Source organism: Siphateles boraxobius, unplaced genomic scaffold (assembly GCF_051911475.1).
Source record: "Siphateles boraxobius isolate OS27281-9 unplaced genomic scaffold, OSU_SipBor_1 49, whole genome shotgun sequence".
Taxonomy (NCBI): domain Eukaryota; kingdom Metazoa; phylum Chordata; class Actinopteri; order Cypriniformes; family Leuciscidae; genus Siphateles; species Siphateles boraxobius.
The window spans coordinates 2,888,719-2,907,500 of NW_027509130.1; the positions used below are offsets into that span (position 1 = coordinate 2,888,719).

The 18,782-nt window shown below is 39.3% G+C and overlaps 2 protein-coding genes across 3 annotated transcripts in view; one reads left to right on the top strand and one right to left on the bottom strand.

The window, feature by feature from the left end:
• Nucleotides 1-12,290, top strand: part of LOC143711059 (interferon-induced very large GTPase 1-like) — a 39,692-nt gene extending 27,402 nt beyond the window's left edge. Inside the window, exons 3-6 of one of the 2 annotated variants that reach the window (XM_077202345.1) lie at nt 2,583-5,245; nt 5,418-5,445; nt 5,598-5,686; nt 6,994-12,290. In XM_077202345.1, the coding sequence (XP_077058460.1) occupies nt 2,583-5,245; nt 5,418-5,445; nt 5,598-5,686; nt 6,994-11,673 (7,460 nt within the window). In that variant the 3' untranslated portion in view covers nt 11,674-12,290. Of the gene's footprint in view, nt 1-2,582; nt 5,246-5,417; nt 5,446-5,597; nt 5,687-6,993 lie in introns of those variants that run through there. The other variant, XM_077202346.1, reaches the window with a different exon arrangement.
• A 4,380-nt stretch (nt 12,291-16,670) lies between these two features.
• The window catches only part of LOC143711101 (sodium- and chloride-dependent GABA transporter 2-like), a 6,099-nt gene continuing 3,987 nt past the window's right edge, over nt 16,671-18,782 (bottom strand). Inside the window, exons 11-14 of the mRNA XM_077202430.1 lie at nt 18,553-18,655; nt 18,341-18,441; nt 17,968-18,138; nt 16,671-17,809 (exon numbers count right to left, since the gene is read on the bottom strand). Of these exons, the coding sequence (XP_077058545.1) occupies nt 17,681-17,809; nt 17,968-18,138; nt 18,341-18,441; nt 18,553-18,655 (504 nt within the window). The 3' untranslated portion in view covers nt 16,671-17,680. The remainder of the gene's footprint in view (nt 17,810-17,967; nt 18,139-18,340; nt 18,442-18,552; nt 18,656-18,782) is intronic.

The following is an 18,782-nucleotide window of genomic DNA, read 5'->3' on the forward strand; positions in this document are numbered from 1 at the left end:
GTGATACGCTGTGCTCTTCTGTGCAATCCGATGACCAATTGTCAAGGTGTGGATATATTCTCGTTACTGCTCTACTTATTTTAACCTTGTAGCAACCAGATTTTTCAATGAAAGAGTAGTTTCCTCTATCTCTTGGTCCCAAATGGGCATGGTTGGTGGTGCACGACGATATGCCTTGCCAACCTCAGCCCCCTCTTCTGTCGCCAGTGGGCAGCAGTGTGTGTTTTGAGGACGCGAGGAAGCCTCCCTTTTTATAGGCCAAACTCCACCTTTTTTAGCAAACAACCATTGACAGGTAAATATATATTTAAGTTCTTACCCGTTACATTATACACACAAAAACATTCATCAGTCAACATTAAACAATAGTTCTCACTGGTAATTATCAAATAAATATATTCATCACTATTAACAACACAGAAACACGTAAATACCAAACACATAATTCACATATAATCCCCCCTAATCACAAGACAATGATTTCACCGGCTTTGACGGCACTGTGCCGGCGCGACCCAACTATTACATCATAAATATGCACTCTTCGTCTGCTCTGTTTGGCCGACGCAGCATTTACCCACCGAAAGTCTGACTACTCCCATAAAACAAACAAACAAACAAAGACACGTGAACAAAACACAAGACGAGGACAATGTGTGTGTGAGAAATGATCGGGTATGCGACTGGACTGAATGGAAATGTGGTGTGGAGAAATGTCTGTGAGCCATAGGACCGGCGTGTGCACCTGCGTTGCCAATGGCGAAAACAACAGGTGAGGAAGGGGAATGAAGAGTGAATGGGCTATGTATGCAAGTGTGTTTGTGTGTGTGTGCCATTGCTGCTCCCTCAGTGTTGACATGCAATTCAGTTTGCTCGGCGTCCCCCCAAGTTCAGGGGGATTCAGTTCACCCCTGTGCAGGACAAGGGTGCTCCTGTCTTATGGGTGGAGATCGCAGTCCTACTGGCAAAGGATGCAATACAGCCGGTCCCTCCAGCTCATGAGGGTGAAGACAGGGTTTTACAGCCCCTTCTTCATTGTACGCAAGAAAGGCTGTTGGTTACGGCCAATCTTGGACCTGCGAGTGTTCAAAATGCTGTGTCAAAGTGCATCCATCCCCAAGATTGGTTTGCAGCAATCGACCTGAAGGACGTGTACTTTCATGTCTTGGTTCTCACTCGACACAGACTGTTTCTATGGTTTGCGTTCGAAGAGCAGGCATATCAGTACAAGGTCCTCCCCTTCGGGCTTTCTTTGTCACCCCACGTCTTCAAAAATGTCATGGAAATGGGATCCCAATTATCCCCATTCTTCGGTACGTTCCGTCACGATGTTAAACGTGACCAACTGAAAGAGAGCGTATGTAATCCTCATTCACTGAAGGAGGGAATGAAGTCGTCTCATCCCGTCACCACAGTTGCTGTAACTCTGCTGAACGGCCGGGTCACCAGCTCGGCTTCTCAGCAAAAACCAAAAAAAAAAATGCGAGCACACCGCTTCCATATTTATACCTGCGCTGTGGGGCGTAACACGCGATACAAATCTAGCATGCCAATGTGCATTGGCTCATTTAATTTACACTAAACAACTGGGCCCTCAGGTGAGATCCCAATTTCTCAGTACATTCCGACGTGACGTCTCCATTCCCTCGTTAGGGAACAAGGATTACATACATAACCGAGACGTTACCTATGTAACTAGTGTTACTTTTTCTAGCTTCTTTCTACAGTTATTTACTATAGTTTTCTAGTCTAGGTTTTTTTTCTCTAATCGTCTGCTTTAGCTATTTACTTTAGTCTTCTAGCCTAGTGATTACTTTAGTTATTTTCTTTAGTTGGTTTAATCATTTACTGTGCTGTTACCTTGTTGTCTTGAGTCTTTGTTCTGGACTTGTGGTGCCTTGTCTTATACTGTCCTGTTGTGCTGTATGCCTTGTGTGCTCTAGTGCTCTTTCCAGTCCTCCCCCGTCTGAGGTTCCTCTGCTCACCGGTTGTACTGGGCTTCTACCCAGTACCTGAGCTCTCTATACTGCACTTGTGATTGGCCTGTCTCATGTCTGGTTGTCAGGGTGGACTGTCCCTGTCACTGCCTCCTGCCTGGTCCTGCCTATGCCACCCAGTGAGCCCTTCAGACTATCTTCTCGTTGGGGCTGATTCCCAGAGACGTCCTCGGTCTGGCTCTCTCTCATCCCTTTGACCTCTCCCTGCTGGTTGGAGTCAGGGTCAGGACTTGGTGGCCCACTGCTTTTGCCTTAAGTGTCTGTCAAGAAAGTTCCTGTCTTGCATCTCTCTTCATTTGGGTCTACATTATTTGATCCTCAAGGCACTTTCTTTGTTCTTTCTGATAGTTTTACTCAACTTAGGCTAGAAATAATTGTGAATATGTTTGTAGTTTTGCTGAAAATGTCTTTATTGTATATTCTACTCAAATACCCCATAAACAGAAGCAGACAAACATTTTCCTTACTTTCATTGTCTTAAACTGCATTAACCACCTTCAGAATATATCTCTCAATAATTTTATACAAAATGTAATTTCTAATAAATTCACTGTTAAGAGTTAAAACACATTTTTCCTGTTGCAGGTGTCAGACTTTGGAGTAAAGAGCAGCTGCAGGAGAATAGTTCCGCTCATTCCCAAATTAATACAAGGTTCAATGTTACAGCTTCAGACTCCATTCAGGACAAATCTAAAATACTAAATATTGACGGTGGACTCAAACTGAGTCTTTTAGGTGATCTCATCCATGTTAGTGGAGCAGCAAAGTATCTTAAAGACACCAAGACGTCTTTTAAACAGCAGAGACTGACGTTACATTATCATTCAACCAGCAGATTTGAAGAACTAACCATGAATCATTTGCCTTCTGGAAATAATGCTGCGGATGATGATACAGCTACACACGTGGTGACAGCAGTGCTGTATGGAGCAGATGCCTGCTTTGTTTTTGATAGAGAGGTTTCCTCAGATGAGGACAAAAAAACAGTAAAAGGAGAAGTAAAAGTGGCTCTTCAGAAACTACAAGGAATTGTTTCAGTAGATGCAAACGTTGATTTAAATGTGAATCAAAATCAGATAACTGCAGTCAAAAAATTCACTTGTACATTTTATGGTGACTTCCAGCTACCATCTAACCCGACCTCTTTTGAAGATGCGTTGAAGGTTTTTGCTGATCTTCCAAAACTGCTGAAAAAAAAACAAGAGCTGGCGGTTCCACTGAGAGTTTGGCTTTATCCTCTCGACAAACTTTACTCAAGAGCTTCAAAACTTCATAAAGACATTAGCATGGATCTAATCATGGAGATTGAATCAGTGATTGAGAGTTTAAATACAACAGAGATGAAATGCAGTGACCTTCTGAAAGACTCGCCTGCTCTGACTTTTGCTGCATTTCATGATAAAATTCAGCACATGAAGCACAACTGCTACAAGTACAAGTTGAGACTTGTGAAGACACTCGGCTCTCTGCTGCCAAACATCCGTGGAAATGTGATGAAGGAAACTGCACTGAATGATCTTCTACAAGAACATGATGAATCTCCATTCAGAGGACATGTCCTTGCAGAATGGCAGAAAGTGAGAGAGAAAGAGTCTAATATAATTAACACAGTCCTCAGACAGCTGAAGGATGCTGGTGCACAGGTAGAAGTCAACCTAGATGCCATCTTGATGGATCTGGAAGTTGGAAATCTGGTCAGCTACACGTTCACATCACTGGACTGCTCAGATGCGCTCCTTAAACAAAAGGCATATCTGAGTCCTTCAACACAAAGAGTAACTGATGAGAAGAAACCTGATTCAAAGCAAAAGTCTTGGCTAACTCCTGAGATCCAACAGATCATGAGGAACAACTTAAATATATTTAAGAATTTGATTGATTCAAAAGACCGTGAACCAGCCAAGTTTATTGTTTCTTCAAATGAAATGGAGAATAATCCAGGTTCTTGCATTCTCCTGTATGAAAATGGATGTAGTGAAGCTATTTGCTTTATTCCTCCATCCAAACCAGCCTGTCCAGTCACTGAAGAGGTCAAAGAAAACACTGTGATTTTAAAGGTTCCTCCGTCATGTCCTGCTACAAAGGAGCTCAGAATACTGTATAAACTGAAGCAGGACACAGTCTGGACATCTGTACCTGTGCTGAAGGATCAAGACACAGTTACTCTGACTGATCTGAGAGAAGAAACTGAGTATGACATCAAGTGTGCAGCGGTGGGGAAACTCAACTACACTGTAGACAGTGACGTAATCCATTTAAGGGTCATAGAGAAGAAGCTTATCATGGCAACAGACTCTGTCATTGAAAATCTGAGTTTTACCGAAAACAAGTGCAGTGAACTTTTGCAAGACACCAGGATAACCACATTCAGTTCATGTCACAAAAAGATTGAAGATATGAGGCGATACTGCCAAATCTACAGACAAGATTTTGATAAGACAATTAATACTCTGATCCGGTCAGTTCAAGCCTGTGAAGAAGAAACTTGTGCTTTGACCAATCTTCTACAAGCTCACGAGGAGTCTCCATTTAACACAGATGATCTTATGGAGTGGATAAGAGAGAAAGAGAAAGAATTAAATACAGTTGGGGAGTTTCTTCAACAATTATTGGACTGTGGAGCTGAAGTGAATATGAGCTTAGACATAGTTCTGTCAGATATTAAGGTGGAGAATGTGGTTTGCTACATGTTCAGTTCTCTTGAGCAGCCAGACAAGCTGCTTTCTGAACAAGAAAATTACTTGAAAACTCAAACAGTGTGGAAGAATCCAGAAACGTCTCCTCATGCTTTGACGTGGCTCACTGGTACCATCAGGGAGAAAATGAGAGAGCATTTAATAATGTTTAAGGAGCTAATAATGTCACATGGCAGTCCATCCACTAAATTTATAGTCTCCTCAAAGGAAACAGAGAATAATCCTGGTTCCTGCATTCTCCTTTATATACATGGATGTGATGAAGCTGTTTGCTTTACTCCTCCATCACAACCAGCCTGTCCAATCACAGAAGAGGTCAAAAGTGACACTGTGGTTCTGAAGGTTCCTCCGTCATGTCCTGCTACAGAGGAGCTCAGATTACTGTATAAACTGAAGCATGACACAGTCTGGACATCTGAACCTGTGCTGAAGGATCAACACACAGTCACTCTGACTGATCTGAGACCAGGAACTGAGTATGACATCAAGTGTGCAGCGGTGGGGAAACTCAACTACACCGTAGACAGTGACATCAATAGAGTCATCACAGAGGTATGAGTATCATTTATCAAACATCAGCTGAAGAAAAACACATTTATTAAGTGATTGAATAGAAATAAATGTATCTTTATGAGAGTGACTTGTACTTTATATATAACTTTTCCCTTTATTGCCAATCTAATCATTTATTCAGTTGTTAATAAAAATCAAATGTGTATTTCAGCAAAGTACAACGGACCAAGCAATTAAGAGTGGGTAATATTTTTATGACTTATTATTTTAGCACTTTTTATCTGTTTGACCATAAACCAAACACATCTGTGAATCTAAATGCTGTAAATATATGTATTATAGCTTATGGTTTCCAGTAAAATAGATCAACCATGATAAATGTTATTACCAGGTGTACACAGAGAGGGGATAGAGGAAAATGAAAGAAAGGATGAGGAAGAGATGAAGAAAATCTGTGCTGAAACAGATGATTCAGTTCAGGTGAGTGTTCAGAGAACCCTGGAGAGATATGGTTCATGTTCTTCATTGTTTGTAACTACATTAATCTAGTATAATATCCCATTAAGGGAATCAGATAGTAATATTCCGATGAACTACATTTACACTGAAAGCGTTTTGATTGAATGCACAGAAAATAAGACTTTAATTATATATTTCTGTATGTTTGCCAAAGACTTTCCTCATGATACATATTCACTATGATGAAATGATTCTAAAATGTAAGAAAGGCCAGATTAAATTACCGTTTAAATCAGTACTGTAAACAATGAATAAAAGAAATGTAATAATTTGTGGTGTGCAGCGGAGCCAATATCTGTAACAATCTCAAAATGATTTGTATCTGTATTTAGATAAAACCGTAAGTGAGCAGGGCTTTACCTGGATCTTCGTACAATTACTTGAAAAGACTGTTATGCCAATGGATTTACAGCCTCTGTTTTCTTCATAGTTATCACTGAACAAATATTGTATAACTGATAAAATAATATTGTTTTCATTATGATTATAACATTTATTTATATATCTTCTAACCGACAGTCGCGCATAGGCAATGCTTTGAGGTTTAATGTAGTTGTGCTTCAGGCGACCCAAGGTCAATCACCTTTCGTGATCAAAAAGTTCTAATTAAAACAGTATTAATAAATGTTAAATAAGAGAACCGCAAATAAGAGGAGTCTGACTCTATAAATAGCTGATTAGAGAACATGGAAGTTGAAAGAAAGAAAAGAAAAGAAAAGAAAAACTCTTACTATTATCTATGCATACAAAGAGAGAGAGTGAGACAGAGAAATATGTAGCCTATCATATCAGATAAAGTTTAAAACATTTATTTAGACATATCAAGTAGTAGAAAATGTATATGTGACTTGACAGAGAGCGTTTGATTTCTGAGAGAAGCGTAGAGACAAAACGTGGCTTTTTTATTTGTGTAAAAAAATGTATATAATGTAGTATTTTAGTTGATTTACTCTCGCCAAGCTCTGATTTCTGAGAGACAGGAGAACAGAGAGGCAACAGCAACATGACTTTGATCTGCGCTCATTTCACTCATAGTGTTTACTCGTTCACTTCACACACTTATTATTGCGTAGTGATTTTAGAGGTTTATGTTGACTGTGTCAGCCTCAGACGAATATTATTCGTTATCCGTTATTCGTTTTGAAGCCATTATCCGGGCCTTTCTGAATAAGATATTCGGCTTCGGGCACACCCCTAGTAATAATAATAATAATAATAATAATAATGGATCAAGGTTTTAAATTATTGTATTATTCTCTATTAAAAAGGGAGAAAAAATTAACATTGGAACAGCAGAAGTCAGAGCAGATCAACACCTGCAACAGGAAGACACACAAATGGATAATCTGTTTCACAAACTTCATCTTGAAGGCAGACATCACAATAAACTGAGAGCTTCAGATGTTCTTCAGTTAAAATATGTACATTTATTACAGTCTAATGAGTCTTGTGCTGAAGAGGAGCTGATTCAGACGTTCCTACAAAAACTACTGATGATGAACTACAGAGCAAGATACATTAAAACTAATGAGACCAATGAGGAAGATCACACTCAACAAAGAAACAATAACTCATCTGAAGACAAGAGTCATGTTTCACATGACATATCTTTGTCTAACAAAGGAACAAGCCAGTCTGATCGCATTCACCCGATGGATGTTCAGATGGCTGTGTTTCATTGTGCTGATGGTTTCCTGAAGCAGCTGATGGTCACTAAACTGTCCCAGTGTCAGTACGCTCTGCCTCTGCTTGTTCCTGATCCAGACACACAACAGATTGAGTTTCCTCTCTGGACATTCAGACAAATCAACAAGAGCTGGAAGATGAGAAACACCAACAATGAGATCATCAGTCAAACCCATCCGGTCTACAAGGCACAAACTCCAATGGTGTCTTTCTTCAGGTTTGGCTCTGTGTCTTCATCCAAGTCTCATCTGATGAACAGTCTGATCAATGAGAAACACAACACGTTCTTCCACAGGAACTGCCCAGGCAGCAGCAGAACCAGAGTCCTGATGGATGGAGTGGTGGAGATCGCCTGGTTCTGCCCCTCTGGATCATATGATGATAAATTCACGGACTGTGTCGCGTTCTGTAATCTACACGGTGATGCAGGAGATCATGAAAAACAGCTGCAGATCCTCACTGAAATGGCCTCAGTCAATGTTGTTCTTCTCCCACAACTTCAAAACAATGACAAAAGTGCAACAATAATCCAAAACCTTTTCAAGAGCAGAAAGCCACTCATTTGCCTTTTTACTGAGGATGATTATACTGTAATTGAGACGCAGAAAAGGAAATTCAAAATCAGTTTAAAAGACAGAAATCAGGCAGATGTATCTGAAGAACTCAGAAGAACTATAAATGATTGTCTTTCAGAATCATCTTCCACTTTCAGACTTGAAGATGTGTCCAAACACTCAGACATCAGAGTAGATGAGGAATATGATGAAGAATGCAGGAGAGGAAGAGAAGCAGCACAGCAGATGATGAGTTTACTGGAGAAGAAAGATCTGACAGAAATCAAGGAATCATTTCTGCCTCATCAGGGGAAACTGTGGCATCAGTGGTGCCATAAGAACAAAGAACTACATCGACTTAAAGCAGATGAGATAGAAATGGACATCAGTAGAAAACAAACACAAATGCAGGAAATCCGTGAACAGCAGCATGAATCTGACATCAGTGTGTTTATAAAAATCTTCATAAAACAAATGAACTCACATACTCAACATGAGAATATGTTTTTCATCAAATGGCTTGGAATCCTGCTGGATGAACATACATCAGCGGATCTTTCTGAGCAGATCAAAGCTGAACAAACTGAACTTGAGAGAATATCTGAGGATCTTCAAGCTGCAGCCTTTGGTTTGGAGCACATCATGAGGGAGATCGGTCAGATCTATGAATCATGTTCATTTGTGAAGAAGAACAAGAAAGATCTGCAGTTTGACTTCTCTTCTCTCCCGAGTCTTGCAGCAGAGATGATGATCTCTGGATTTCCACTGGAGCTGATGGATGGAGATGCTGCTCATGTTCCTGTGATCTGGATCTCTGCTGTTCTAGATAAACTCATCCAGAAACTGGGAGACCAGAGAGTCTTTGTGCTGTCAGTTTTAGGGATTCAGAGCTCTGGGAAATCCACCATGCTGAATGCCATGTTTGGACTCCAGTTTACCGTCAGTGCTGGCAGGTGCACCAGAGGAGCTTTCATGCAGCTGGTCAGAGTCTCAGACGACATGAAAACACAGATGAACTTTGACTATATTCTGGTTGTTGATACTGAGGGTCTTCATGCTCTGGAACTGACTGGAAAATCAACAAGACATCATGACAATGAATTGGCCACATTTGTTGTTGGTCTTGCTAATTTAACCTTGATCAATATCTTTGGTGAAAACCCATCTGAGATGCAGGACATTCTTCAGATTGTTGTTCAGGCCTTCCTGAGGATGAAGAAGGTCAAACTGAATCCCAGCTGTGTGTTTGTGCATCAGAATGTCTCAGACGTCACAGCTGGAGAGAAAAATGAGGAGGGAAGGAGACGACTGCTGGAGACACTGGATGGGATGACAAAGCTTGCTGCAAAAAATGAAGTCTATGATACAGAATTTTTCAGTGACTTCATTGACTTTGATGTTCAGAATGATGTGAAGTATTTTGCTCATCTTTGGGAGGGTAGCCCACCCATGGCACCACCAAACCCAAACTACGGTGAGAATATTCAACAACTAAAGAAAACTGTTATGTCTCATGCCTCAAAGTCACATGGAATGATGCTGATAGACTTAAAAATTCGTATTAATGATCTCTGGGAGGCTTTACATAAGGAACGATTCGTCTTCAGTTTCAGAAATTCTCTGGAGATTTCAGCCTACAGGAAACTGGAGACAAAATACAGCAAGTGGTCCTGGAGTCTTCGCAGTGCCATGATGGAAACTGAGAACAAACTACACAACAAAATAGAAAATAAAGCAATTCATGAGGTTGAGGAAACTGATCTTCAAACAGAACTGAAGAAGACAAATGAAAAAGTGAAAAAATCAATGTCAGAATTATTTGAGAAAGACACAGATGCAGAAATACTGATTCAGTGGAAAACATCATTTGAAATCAAAATCAAAGATGTTCAGGAAAACATTGTGAGAGAAACAACTAGGAAATTAAACGAGATTCTTCAGCAGCGAGACCTGAAGAAAAGCATTGAATCTCAGAGGAAACATCATGAAAACACTCTCTATGAAAAGAGCAAAGAACTTGCCTTAAAACTAAAAGACAAAACAAATGATGAACAAACACTGAAAAAAAAGTTTGATTTGTTCTGGAAACAGAGTGTGAAGAAGATAATCAGAGATACTCCTGCAATCAGTTATATTGACATAAAGACAGATGTGAAAGATATCCTCAGTGATGTCTACGAAAGTGCTCTTGTATTGAAGAGGAAGGATATTTTCTGTGTGACCAGTTATGATGATTATGTACAGTTGAAGAAAACCAGTGGATCTACAGGATCTTTCACAAATGCCTACAGGTCCGCTAAAGAGACATTTAGTCACAGTCTCCCTAAAGAGGATGAAACCCAAATAAGATCATTAGTCACAGATGTCGCTCTGCAGACAGACAGAATGATTGAGTCATTTAATATTTCAAAGATGGGCTACAACATCAGCTGCATTCAACTACTTACAGATTACATCCAGAGAAAAGTAACAGAACATCAGGAAGAATCAGAGAATTATGAGTTCAAGAATAAATTCTTTGTGGATTTGGTTTATTACATCTGTAAGAGAGCAATTAAGATGATCATTGTTCAACACACACTGTTCAGGGAAACAATATGTGTTAAGAAAAGAGAACAATACTACAGTATTTTCCAGAAATACTGTCATGGAGCAACATCAGCTGCTATTTTTGGAGAGATAATCTGTCAGAAACTTAAAGAGCCCATTGAACAGAGTGTCTACAAGAAGACTGCCAGAGATATGACAAGTGAAATAATGAAAAAGTGTGAATCACTGAATGGAAACAGATCAAATCTGGAGAAACACATTCTGAGGACACTGGCAGAAGAGGAGGATTTCAACAAATACATGAAGTATGTTGATAATCCCAGAAATCACTTCAAGAGTTTCATCAGAGATGAAGTCAGTCAGTACATCACTGATAAGTTCAGTGTCAGTGTTTTACCCAAGATGAAGGAGAACATTGAACTCCTGCAGCAGAAGATCATGAAAGCAGCACATAAATCTACTAAACATGTTCAAGTGAACAGAGGAGATGTTGGATTATGGTTGAAGAGTTTCACACAGCAGCTCTCAGATGAGCTGATCTTCTCAGAAAAAGACCTCAGAGCAGTGAAACATGATATTGATGATTTCAGCCTACTAGAAGATGTGATAAGAAAAGAACTTCCTGCAATAATGTCTGATATCAGCAGTAGATTGAACAGAAATACTTTCCCAGTAAATCTGGACTATAGGTTCAGACCAGATGAGCTTCTGACTGGTCACTTCTGTCCCTGCTGTTGGGTTCAGTGTCCGTTCTGTGGAGCCGTCTGCACCAACATCATAGAAAACCATCATGGAGATCACAGTGTTGCTTTCCACAGATTGAGAGGAATCAATGGCACATTTTACCATCCAACAAAGAATCACTGTACTGATATTTGTACAAATTTAGTGGCAAGTGATCAGTATTTTTATACACTAGATGGAGGGTTCCCTTGGAGAGATTACAGAAGAGCAGGAGGAGTTTATGCAGACTGGAGCATCACCCCTGATCTCTCTGAGCAGCCGTACTGGAAGTGGTTTGTGTGCAGATTCCAGAGACATCTGGAAAAATACTACAATAAAACATTTGAAGAGAGTAGTAAGATACCAGATGAATGGAGAAAATACTCTAAACAGGATGCCATTGAGAGTTTGGATAAATACATATGGGTCGGATAAAGAGAGAGACTCTAACATCTCCTTTAAGATTCTCCTCAGATCACAGTCAGAAATCGGTTTCTATTACATTTATCAGTGAAATGAACATCCCAAATGATGTTGAAACAACAATAGCTCACTGGTGGTTCCTGTGTGAATAGCAAGAATGCAGTGACCTGACCTGAGGGTGCACTTTGCTCTCGAGTGTCTACAAGAAAGCTTTTTGGCCCCCCATAAAGTGCTAAATAGGTCTATAAATATCTTAAAAATTTTGCAACTGGGAAAGGTACTTTCCAGAACCTTATAGTCATGTAGGCACAAGCTATAAAATGTCTAGGTTTTCCCATGCATAGCAGAACTTAAGACTTCATGCATTCTGCATAGACCTGACTTTCTTACATTACTTATTTTACTATACTTCATATTTCATCACTTAGATACAATACTTAGTATATTTAGTTGGACTTAGTCATATTTTAAAATTGGTACTTAGATTCATGTGTTTATTTCATTGTCAAGTTTATTTCCTACTGAACCTTTTATTTTTACTTGATTCTGTTACTTGTTTTTACATTATTATTCTTTTCAGACTTGTTATACTCAATTTACTTTTGTTTATTAAAATATTTTTTTCCTTATATTCCAATTTGCATTGATATCATTTCTTATCTGCCTGGATCACACTGCAACAAGTCTTTATGTATTTTCCTTCACACTTAACTTACCTATCAAAAATGTATTTAGGTGCTGATTAACTACACAGAATATTGTTACGTTCCCATTAGTCAGAGTGGCTCCTGCAAGACAAGTAAATACTTCCCTAAGAATATTGACGTGATGTAACCAATCAGAAGACTAAATTGCCAAATCATATAGCTTAAAATTAAACATTTAAATATACCGTATTGTTCCGAATATAAGACAATATTTTTTTCTTTGAAATACATCTGAAGAAGTTCAGAGAGGTAGACAGGAGCTGAGTTATGTAGAGAATTATATACAAAGAGGAGAATTTTAAAGTCTATTCTCTGGTGAACTGTCAACCAGTGTAGAGATTGAGAATAGGAGAGATAAGTTCAAATGTATGGCACTTATGAAGAAGTCTGGCCGCAGCGTTTTGGACTTTCTGAAGACGAGCAATTTGAGACTTAGATATACAGCAATATAAAGAATTGCAGTAATCTAGCTAAGACATAACAAACGCATGAACAGCCATTTCTAGAGTTTTGGAAATGAGAAAGCCTTTGGTTTTAGACAGTAGACGAAGTTGATAGATCCTTTGTAAAAAATTTTAGGCTGGTCAACAAGAACAAAAAAGTTCTGCACCCTTATGGATGGACAGACTCTCTAAATCAGGTCTTAGACACTTTTCGTGATAACAGAGGTCTAGGGGCTATGTAAATACCATATAATGGTCAAAACAGTCAATCCACAGACAAATACACACAGCCTGCATAAAGTAACTGTGCCTTTTCACAAGCCGTTGTGACTTTCATAAAAATGTGATGTCAGAACTACTCAGTCACCGCCTTCAGTCACTAACCCGAGCACTGCCCACCGTCCCTCACTCCTTTTGTCAAGACAACATCACGTCCATGCCATTGCTGAGCAACAACAACACGGAAACATGTTGAGAAAACGCTGTTCAGTCGATGGATGTCAGGAAACTACATCATTGCACAGGATTCTGAACAACATTGATATAAGAGACCAGTGGCTACTGTTTATTTATTCGGAAATAATAGAGCAATTTAGTTCGACCTTAACCGTCTGTTCTGCACATTTCACCAGAGACTGCTTCGTCAATCAGGCACAGTTCAATGCCGTTTTTTCAAAGAAGCGACTCAAAGATGCTGAAGTCCCTACATTGTTGGGTCCGACCTCAAATTCGCAACCCGTAAGTAAACTTCTAACACATTTTATGTTACATTATGGAGCCAACAAAATCTGAAATTATAGTTTGTAAATGGATATGCAACACTAACGTGTTGCTAAGTTGATGCTGATGTGTTGTTTTGTGCAGTCTAATGGTAGAGCCACATCAGAGAAATTTAGGCAAAATGCTCTATAATAGCCTGGCACTAGAAAACCAACAATTGCCTGCACTTTCAGGACTGCAGGATGTACTTTTCCTTGTCCAGCCCGCTTTCCCAAATACATAACAATTGCCATGCCAAATTCACACTTAGCCAAGTTCAACGTAAGGGAAGCAATAAGTATGCCCGTGAATACAGTAAATAGGGTGTCTATATGTCCTCTCCAGCTAGACGAATACACCACAATGTCATCCAAATAAGCTTTACAGTTCTTAACGTCAGCCAATATTGTGTTCATTAAACGCTGTAAAGTCGCCGACGCGTTCCAAAGCCCGAAAGCCATCACAGTATAATTCAGAAAGTTGTCTGGAGTGACAAAAGCAGATGTTTCGGCAGCACATTCAGTTAAGGGAACTTGCCAATACCCCTTTAAAAGATCAAGCTTTGTAACAAACTGAGCTGATCCCACATTATCCACACAATCTTAACGGTAGAGGAAATGAATCAGGCTTTGTGATTGCATTTACCTCGCATTTCTGTACGTAATCTGTACAGAATCGATGGGTGCCATCAGGTTTTGGAAAAAGTTGACAGGGCAAGCTCTAAGCACTTGTGCTTGGGACAGCGAAATAAGTTTCCAGTAGATATTTCACTTCAGTCTCAATGATTTTGCGTTTCATTGCAAAATCACGCGTTTCACTGGGTTGACTCGATACGCATGTTGCTTAATGGGTGGATGATCGGTCCCTTCAGTATCATGCTTAATGACATTTGTCTGAGTAGGCACATCTGAAAACAGTCCTACTGCAACTGAGACAGAATTTGACTAAACAACCGGGACATCAAATTCGTTCCCTGGTCAGTCTGAACGATTCTCTGAAGTACAAAAGTAGAAAATAACAGAGCTAGAGCTTTCACAATTGCTTTTGTTTTTGGTAGAGGCCTGACACAATCTAATATTATGTGCTCAAATGGTTCCCAGATAGCAGAAATTGGCTTAAAAGGCAGGGTCTGAAATTAACTTGGCTACCTGCCACAGGGACTGGTAGATCCACCAGACAAGCATACTTTCTACTGACCAAAATAATAAACAGCCTTTTTGTGTCAATTATACATTCATTTCAGTACATTTAATTGAGATAAGGTATTATGTTGAATGAATAAGAGTAGATAGAAGCAAAACAAAGCAACAAATAGCAAGACATGGAAGATGTGAGCATGGAACTAATTCTCATAACAGTACATTTGAAGGTTTTGTAAAACTACCAGATCATATCAGTAAAATTTTTACTGATTAATACTATACAGTATAAAAAAAAAAGTAAAAAAAAAAAAATATATATATATATATTATTTTTTTGGTTTTTTTGTTTGCTGCATGGTTAAAAAAACAGTAGGCTATATACATATAGCCTATTTGTTAAATCACAGGGTGCGTTGACACGCGCAACCACACGCGCCTAAAGACATATTTTGCTGAGCAAGATAAATGAAGCAAGCGAAAAGAAGTAGAGCTGTGTGGGACCATTTCAACAGAAAGGGCGACGAAATGACGAAGTTACTTGCAAAATATGCGATGCGATATTAAAATAAAGCAGTAGGCCTAGTGCAAGTACAATGCAATATCACTTGCGAATGCAAACATCCACAAGCAAATGAAAGGTGCTTTCCGAAGTTGGCCACTCTAGCGAGATGTTATCTCTGTATTCCCGGGACATCTGTGCCATCGGAGACCCAGACTAACCCCACATCATGTAGACATGTTACTTTTTTTAAGTAAAAACTAGACAAACTGTGGATTGAGGTAGGCCTGCTATTTTTATTTGACGGAAAAAAGTGTAGTCTGATGAAAAAAAGCAGTTTTTTCAAAGCTTCAAACTGATTATAATTCAAACTGTTTTAATTTTGTCATCTTAATTTGTTAATTATTTAAGTTAAATATATGTAGTGTAGGTCTATTTTAGGTGTGAAGAAGGTTCACACACGCTTCTTGAGGCACACACACGCAAGGTCTCTCGCTCTCTCCCTCTCTACCGTGCGCTCGGTACACGGTTTGGAGCACAGTATGTGCGAGCTCTTTCTCGCTTGCTCTAGATTCCGGGAGATTTGAACTAATTTGCGGGCATCAGGGAGCCGCTATCAATATGCAATATACGCAGCGGGAGACTCCCAGAACTTCCTGGATGTCTGGAACATTCACCCGCCAGTGTGGCGGATAGCCTTTTGACATTTACTCGCCAAGCGGAAAATCTACCCGCATTTGGCACTTGGCGGGTGTTAATTTCGGACCCTGTTAAAAGGTGCTGGAGAGATAACCTGGCTAGGCTTCCCAACCATTGACAAGCATTCTAATCCTTGGCCAAAAGAAATGAGGCAAAACTCGATAAAGCGTTTTAGCCACACCTAGTAGTGTGGGCTTGGCGTTTAATTTCCAAATCAAGTTGTTTCAATTGGATAGCGAGTTTTAAATCTACCGTACCTACCCTACTAAGTGAATGAGGCACCGGATCCCGTTCTTCGTCACTTGCTCTTTTCTCTGTCTCCCTTCCCACTTTCAGAATTTTTTGAACTGCTGTTAACAATCCCTGTTGTATCAACGCAGCTTGTATTACGTCCCGCACTTCTTTTTTACGAGCTGATTTTACTACAGAAATGTCATAATCAACAATTAAGTACAAATCCGCTTTACGTTCTAATGCTGAAGTCTTTTGTGGAAACGCCTCAATAAATTTCATTATTCTACATCCCTTTCCCCGATATACAAGAAAAATCTGCCTGCACCCACAAAATGAGAAAAAAGACGTAGTATAGCCTACATAACATAGGACGAACTTGTTACCATAACGTGTCCCAATTCATTACGGCAGGACGAGCACCCATTTGTTACGACCCGTTCAAAAAAGACTGGCTTAATGTGAACTTCTCCAGTTGGTAAAAAGGAAACCAGCCCCAGCCAACAGATCACCAAAGACAATAAACATAAGTTCCTCAAAAATTATAATTTATTAACAGGCAGTGACTGTGTAGTTGCTGATGCAGTGAACATCTCTTAATTTAAATGCTGTTGTTTGCTAGAAGTGCAAGAGATTGAAGTTAATTTGATGTTTCTAGTTTTCATGATTTAGTTTAATTCAGTTAATTTAGGTTTAATAAATAATATTTTTTAGTGGACTCAAATTAAATAAGTTCACAGTAATAATATGCTCAAATTATCACATTATAAATATTAGTTTATAAACTTAAATGGCAGTTGGCCAATTTAAGGCAGTTCAGTTTCTGAAAATGAATTTATAACTTTAATTTAACTTTAGTTTAAGTTAACTTTAGTTTTGATTTAGTGCATGGCATATTTACAGTAACATACTGTAAAGTAGATTATGATAAAGAATAAAGAACTGTAAAATGAACAGTAAATTAACAGTACTTTTTTGCCAGTATTTTACCGCTAATTTACAGGATAATTTTTTACATTGGAAAAAAGCTCCAAATTATATCACCATCTACTGGCTCTGATTAATTTGACATTTTTAAATTATTTAGAGACTAAAATGAAAATAATCTGGTCACTGATTCGGGAGTGGATGGTCTGAGATGTTTGCAACGATGGCAGCTGTGCTGTGGTATAATAATGATGCTGCTGCCCTTAAAGACAGAAAGTGATCAAACAGAAAACTTGGCCTGATGCCTAGCTCTACAGAATCAGGTAAACCACATGCTTGCCATGGGGATAATAAAAGATTCCCACAGAGAATTATCTACATTTACATTTATTAATTTGCAGTTTTAACCTAAAGCAATTTACAAATGAGGAATATCACAAGCAATTTGTCATTAGAGGACAGTCGTCTGGCTCTGACGGGTATTGAGCAGATACTCCCTGTTGCTAGACATGAACAAGTGGGGTCCTGTTTAAACTGTTTGTGGAGCTTCATGAGTATAGTTATGAAAAGATTGACAACAAAATATAATTTTTATGTTTTTTTCTTTCATTGTTAATTTTCACGTTCCTCTATATTCATCCTGACTAAGTCTTTCATCTCTGTGGGGACAGCAGTTTCCTCAGCTCGTCGCTTACTGATGAGAGGAAGGTTTGTGTCTGGATTACACAGTTGAAGCCAACGCTGTCAAGACACACAAACACAGGGAAACAACACTTTGGAAGTAGGTTTTTAGTTTATAGATCTAATTGGTTAGTTGTGTAGATTTGCTTTGGTTTAATAGTTAGTTAAATATTTTCATCCCTGTTTTGATGACATCTCAGTAGCACTTTCATCCTCACCTGTTTCAGGCTTCCTTTCCCAGCAAACATTCTTCCCATCGCCCATCCAGGCACCAGCAAAATGGAGGACAGGGCTAGGAGCCAACCAAGTGCATATGCCCAGTCCGGGTACACATACCAACGGTTAAACGTCAGGGGCCGGTACTCCACCACAGAACACACAAAAGATGCCTGAGAATAAACAGAAGAGAAAGAGAAGTTGAGGGGAAATGATTGGAAAGAAAAAAAGACAGTAAGAACTGATCTTAATTTAAGTGGTTATGGTAATGAAAGGCCTCAGGTCTGAAAAAAGAAAAGAAAATACTGATGGACTGTTCTGACCAACAAATCATCAGTGAAGCCCAAACAGATGAAGAAGTGCTGAGACACTCACCAGGGACGCTAGAGGAGTCAGGTATTTCCAGCACAGCATGAATATGTAGTTGGGTCGTGAGTTTGTCATGTCTTCAATCACGTCAAACATTCTCTCAGCTCCTGTGGTTAGAGAGAAAATATTATAAATCACTAGCTTTCCAATACTGCAATTGTATTCTGTTGGCTTTTTATGTTAAGGTCAATTTTTTAGCTTGTGCGTGTGCGACTCACCAAAGATCCAACCGATGGCCAGAGACTCAAACGCAGACAGAAACATAAGATTGGCTCCATTGCAGGCATAGTGGTCAAACAACTGGAATACATACATCCCCCCCTGCAGACACAAGACCCAAGCCCACAATCCAGTTAAATATGACTGAGGAGAGGGAAAACACAGGTGTGCCCTACACACAACACCTGTTGTATAGTATACATATGATCTGCCATGATTTCAAATAAAG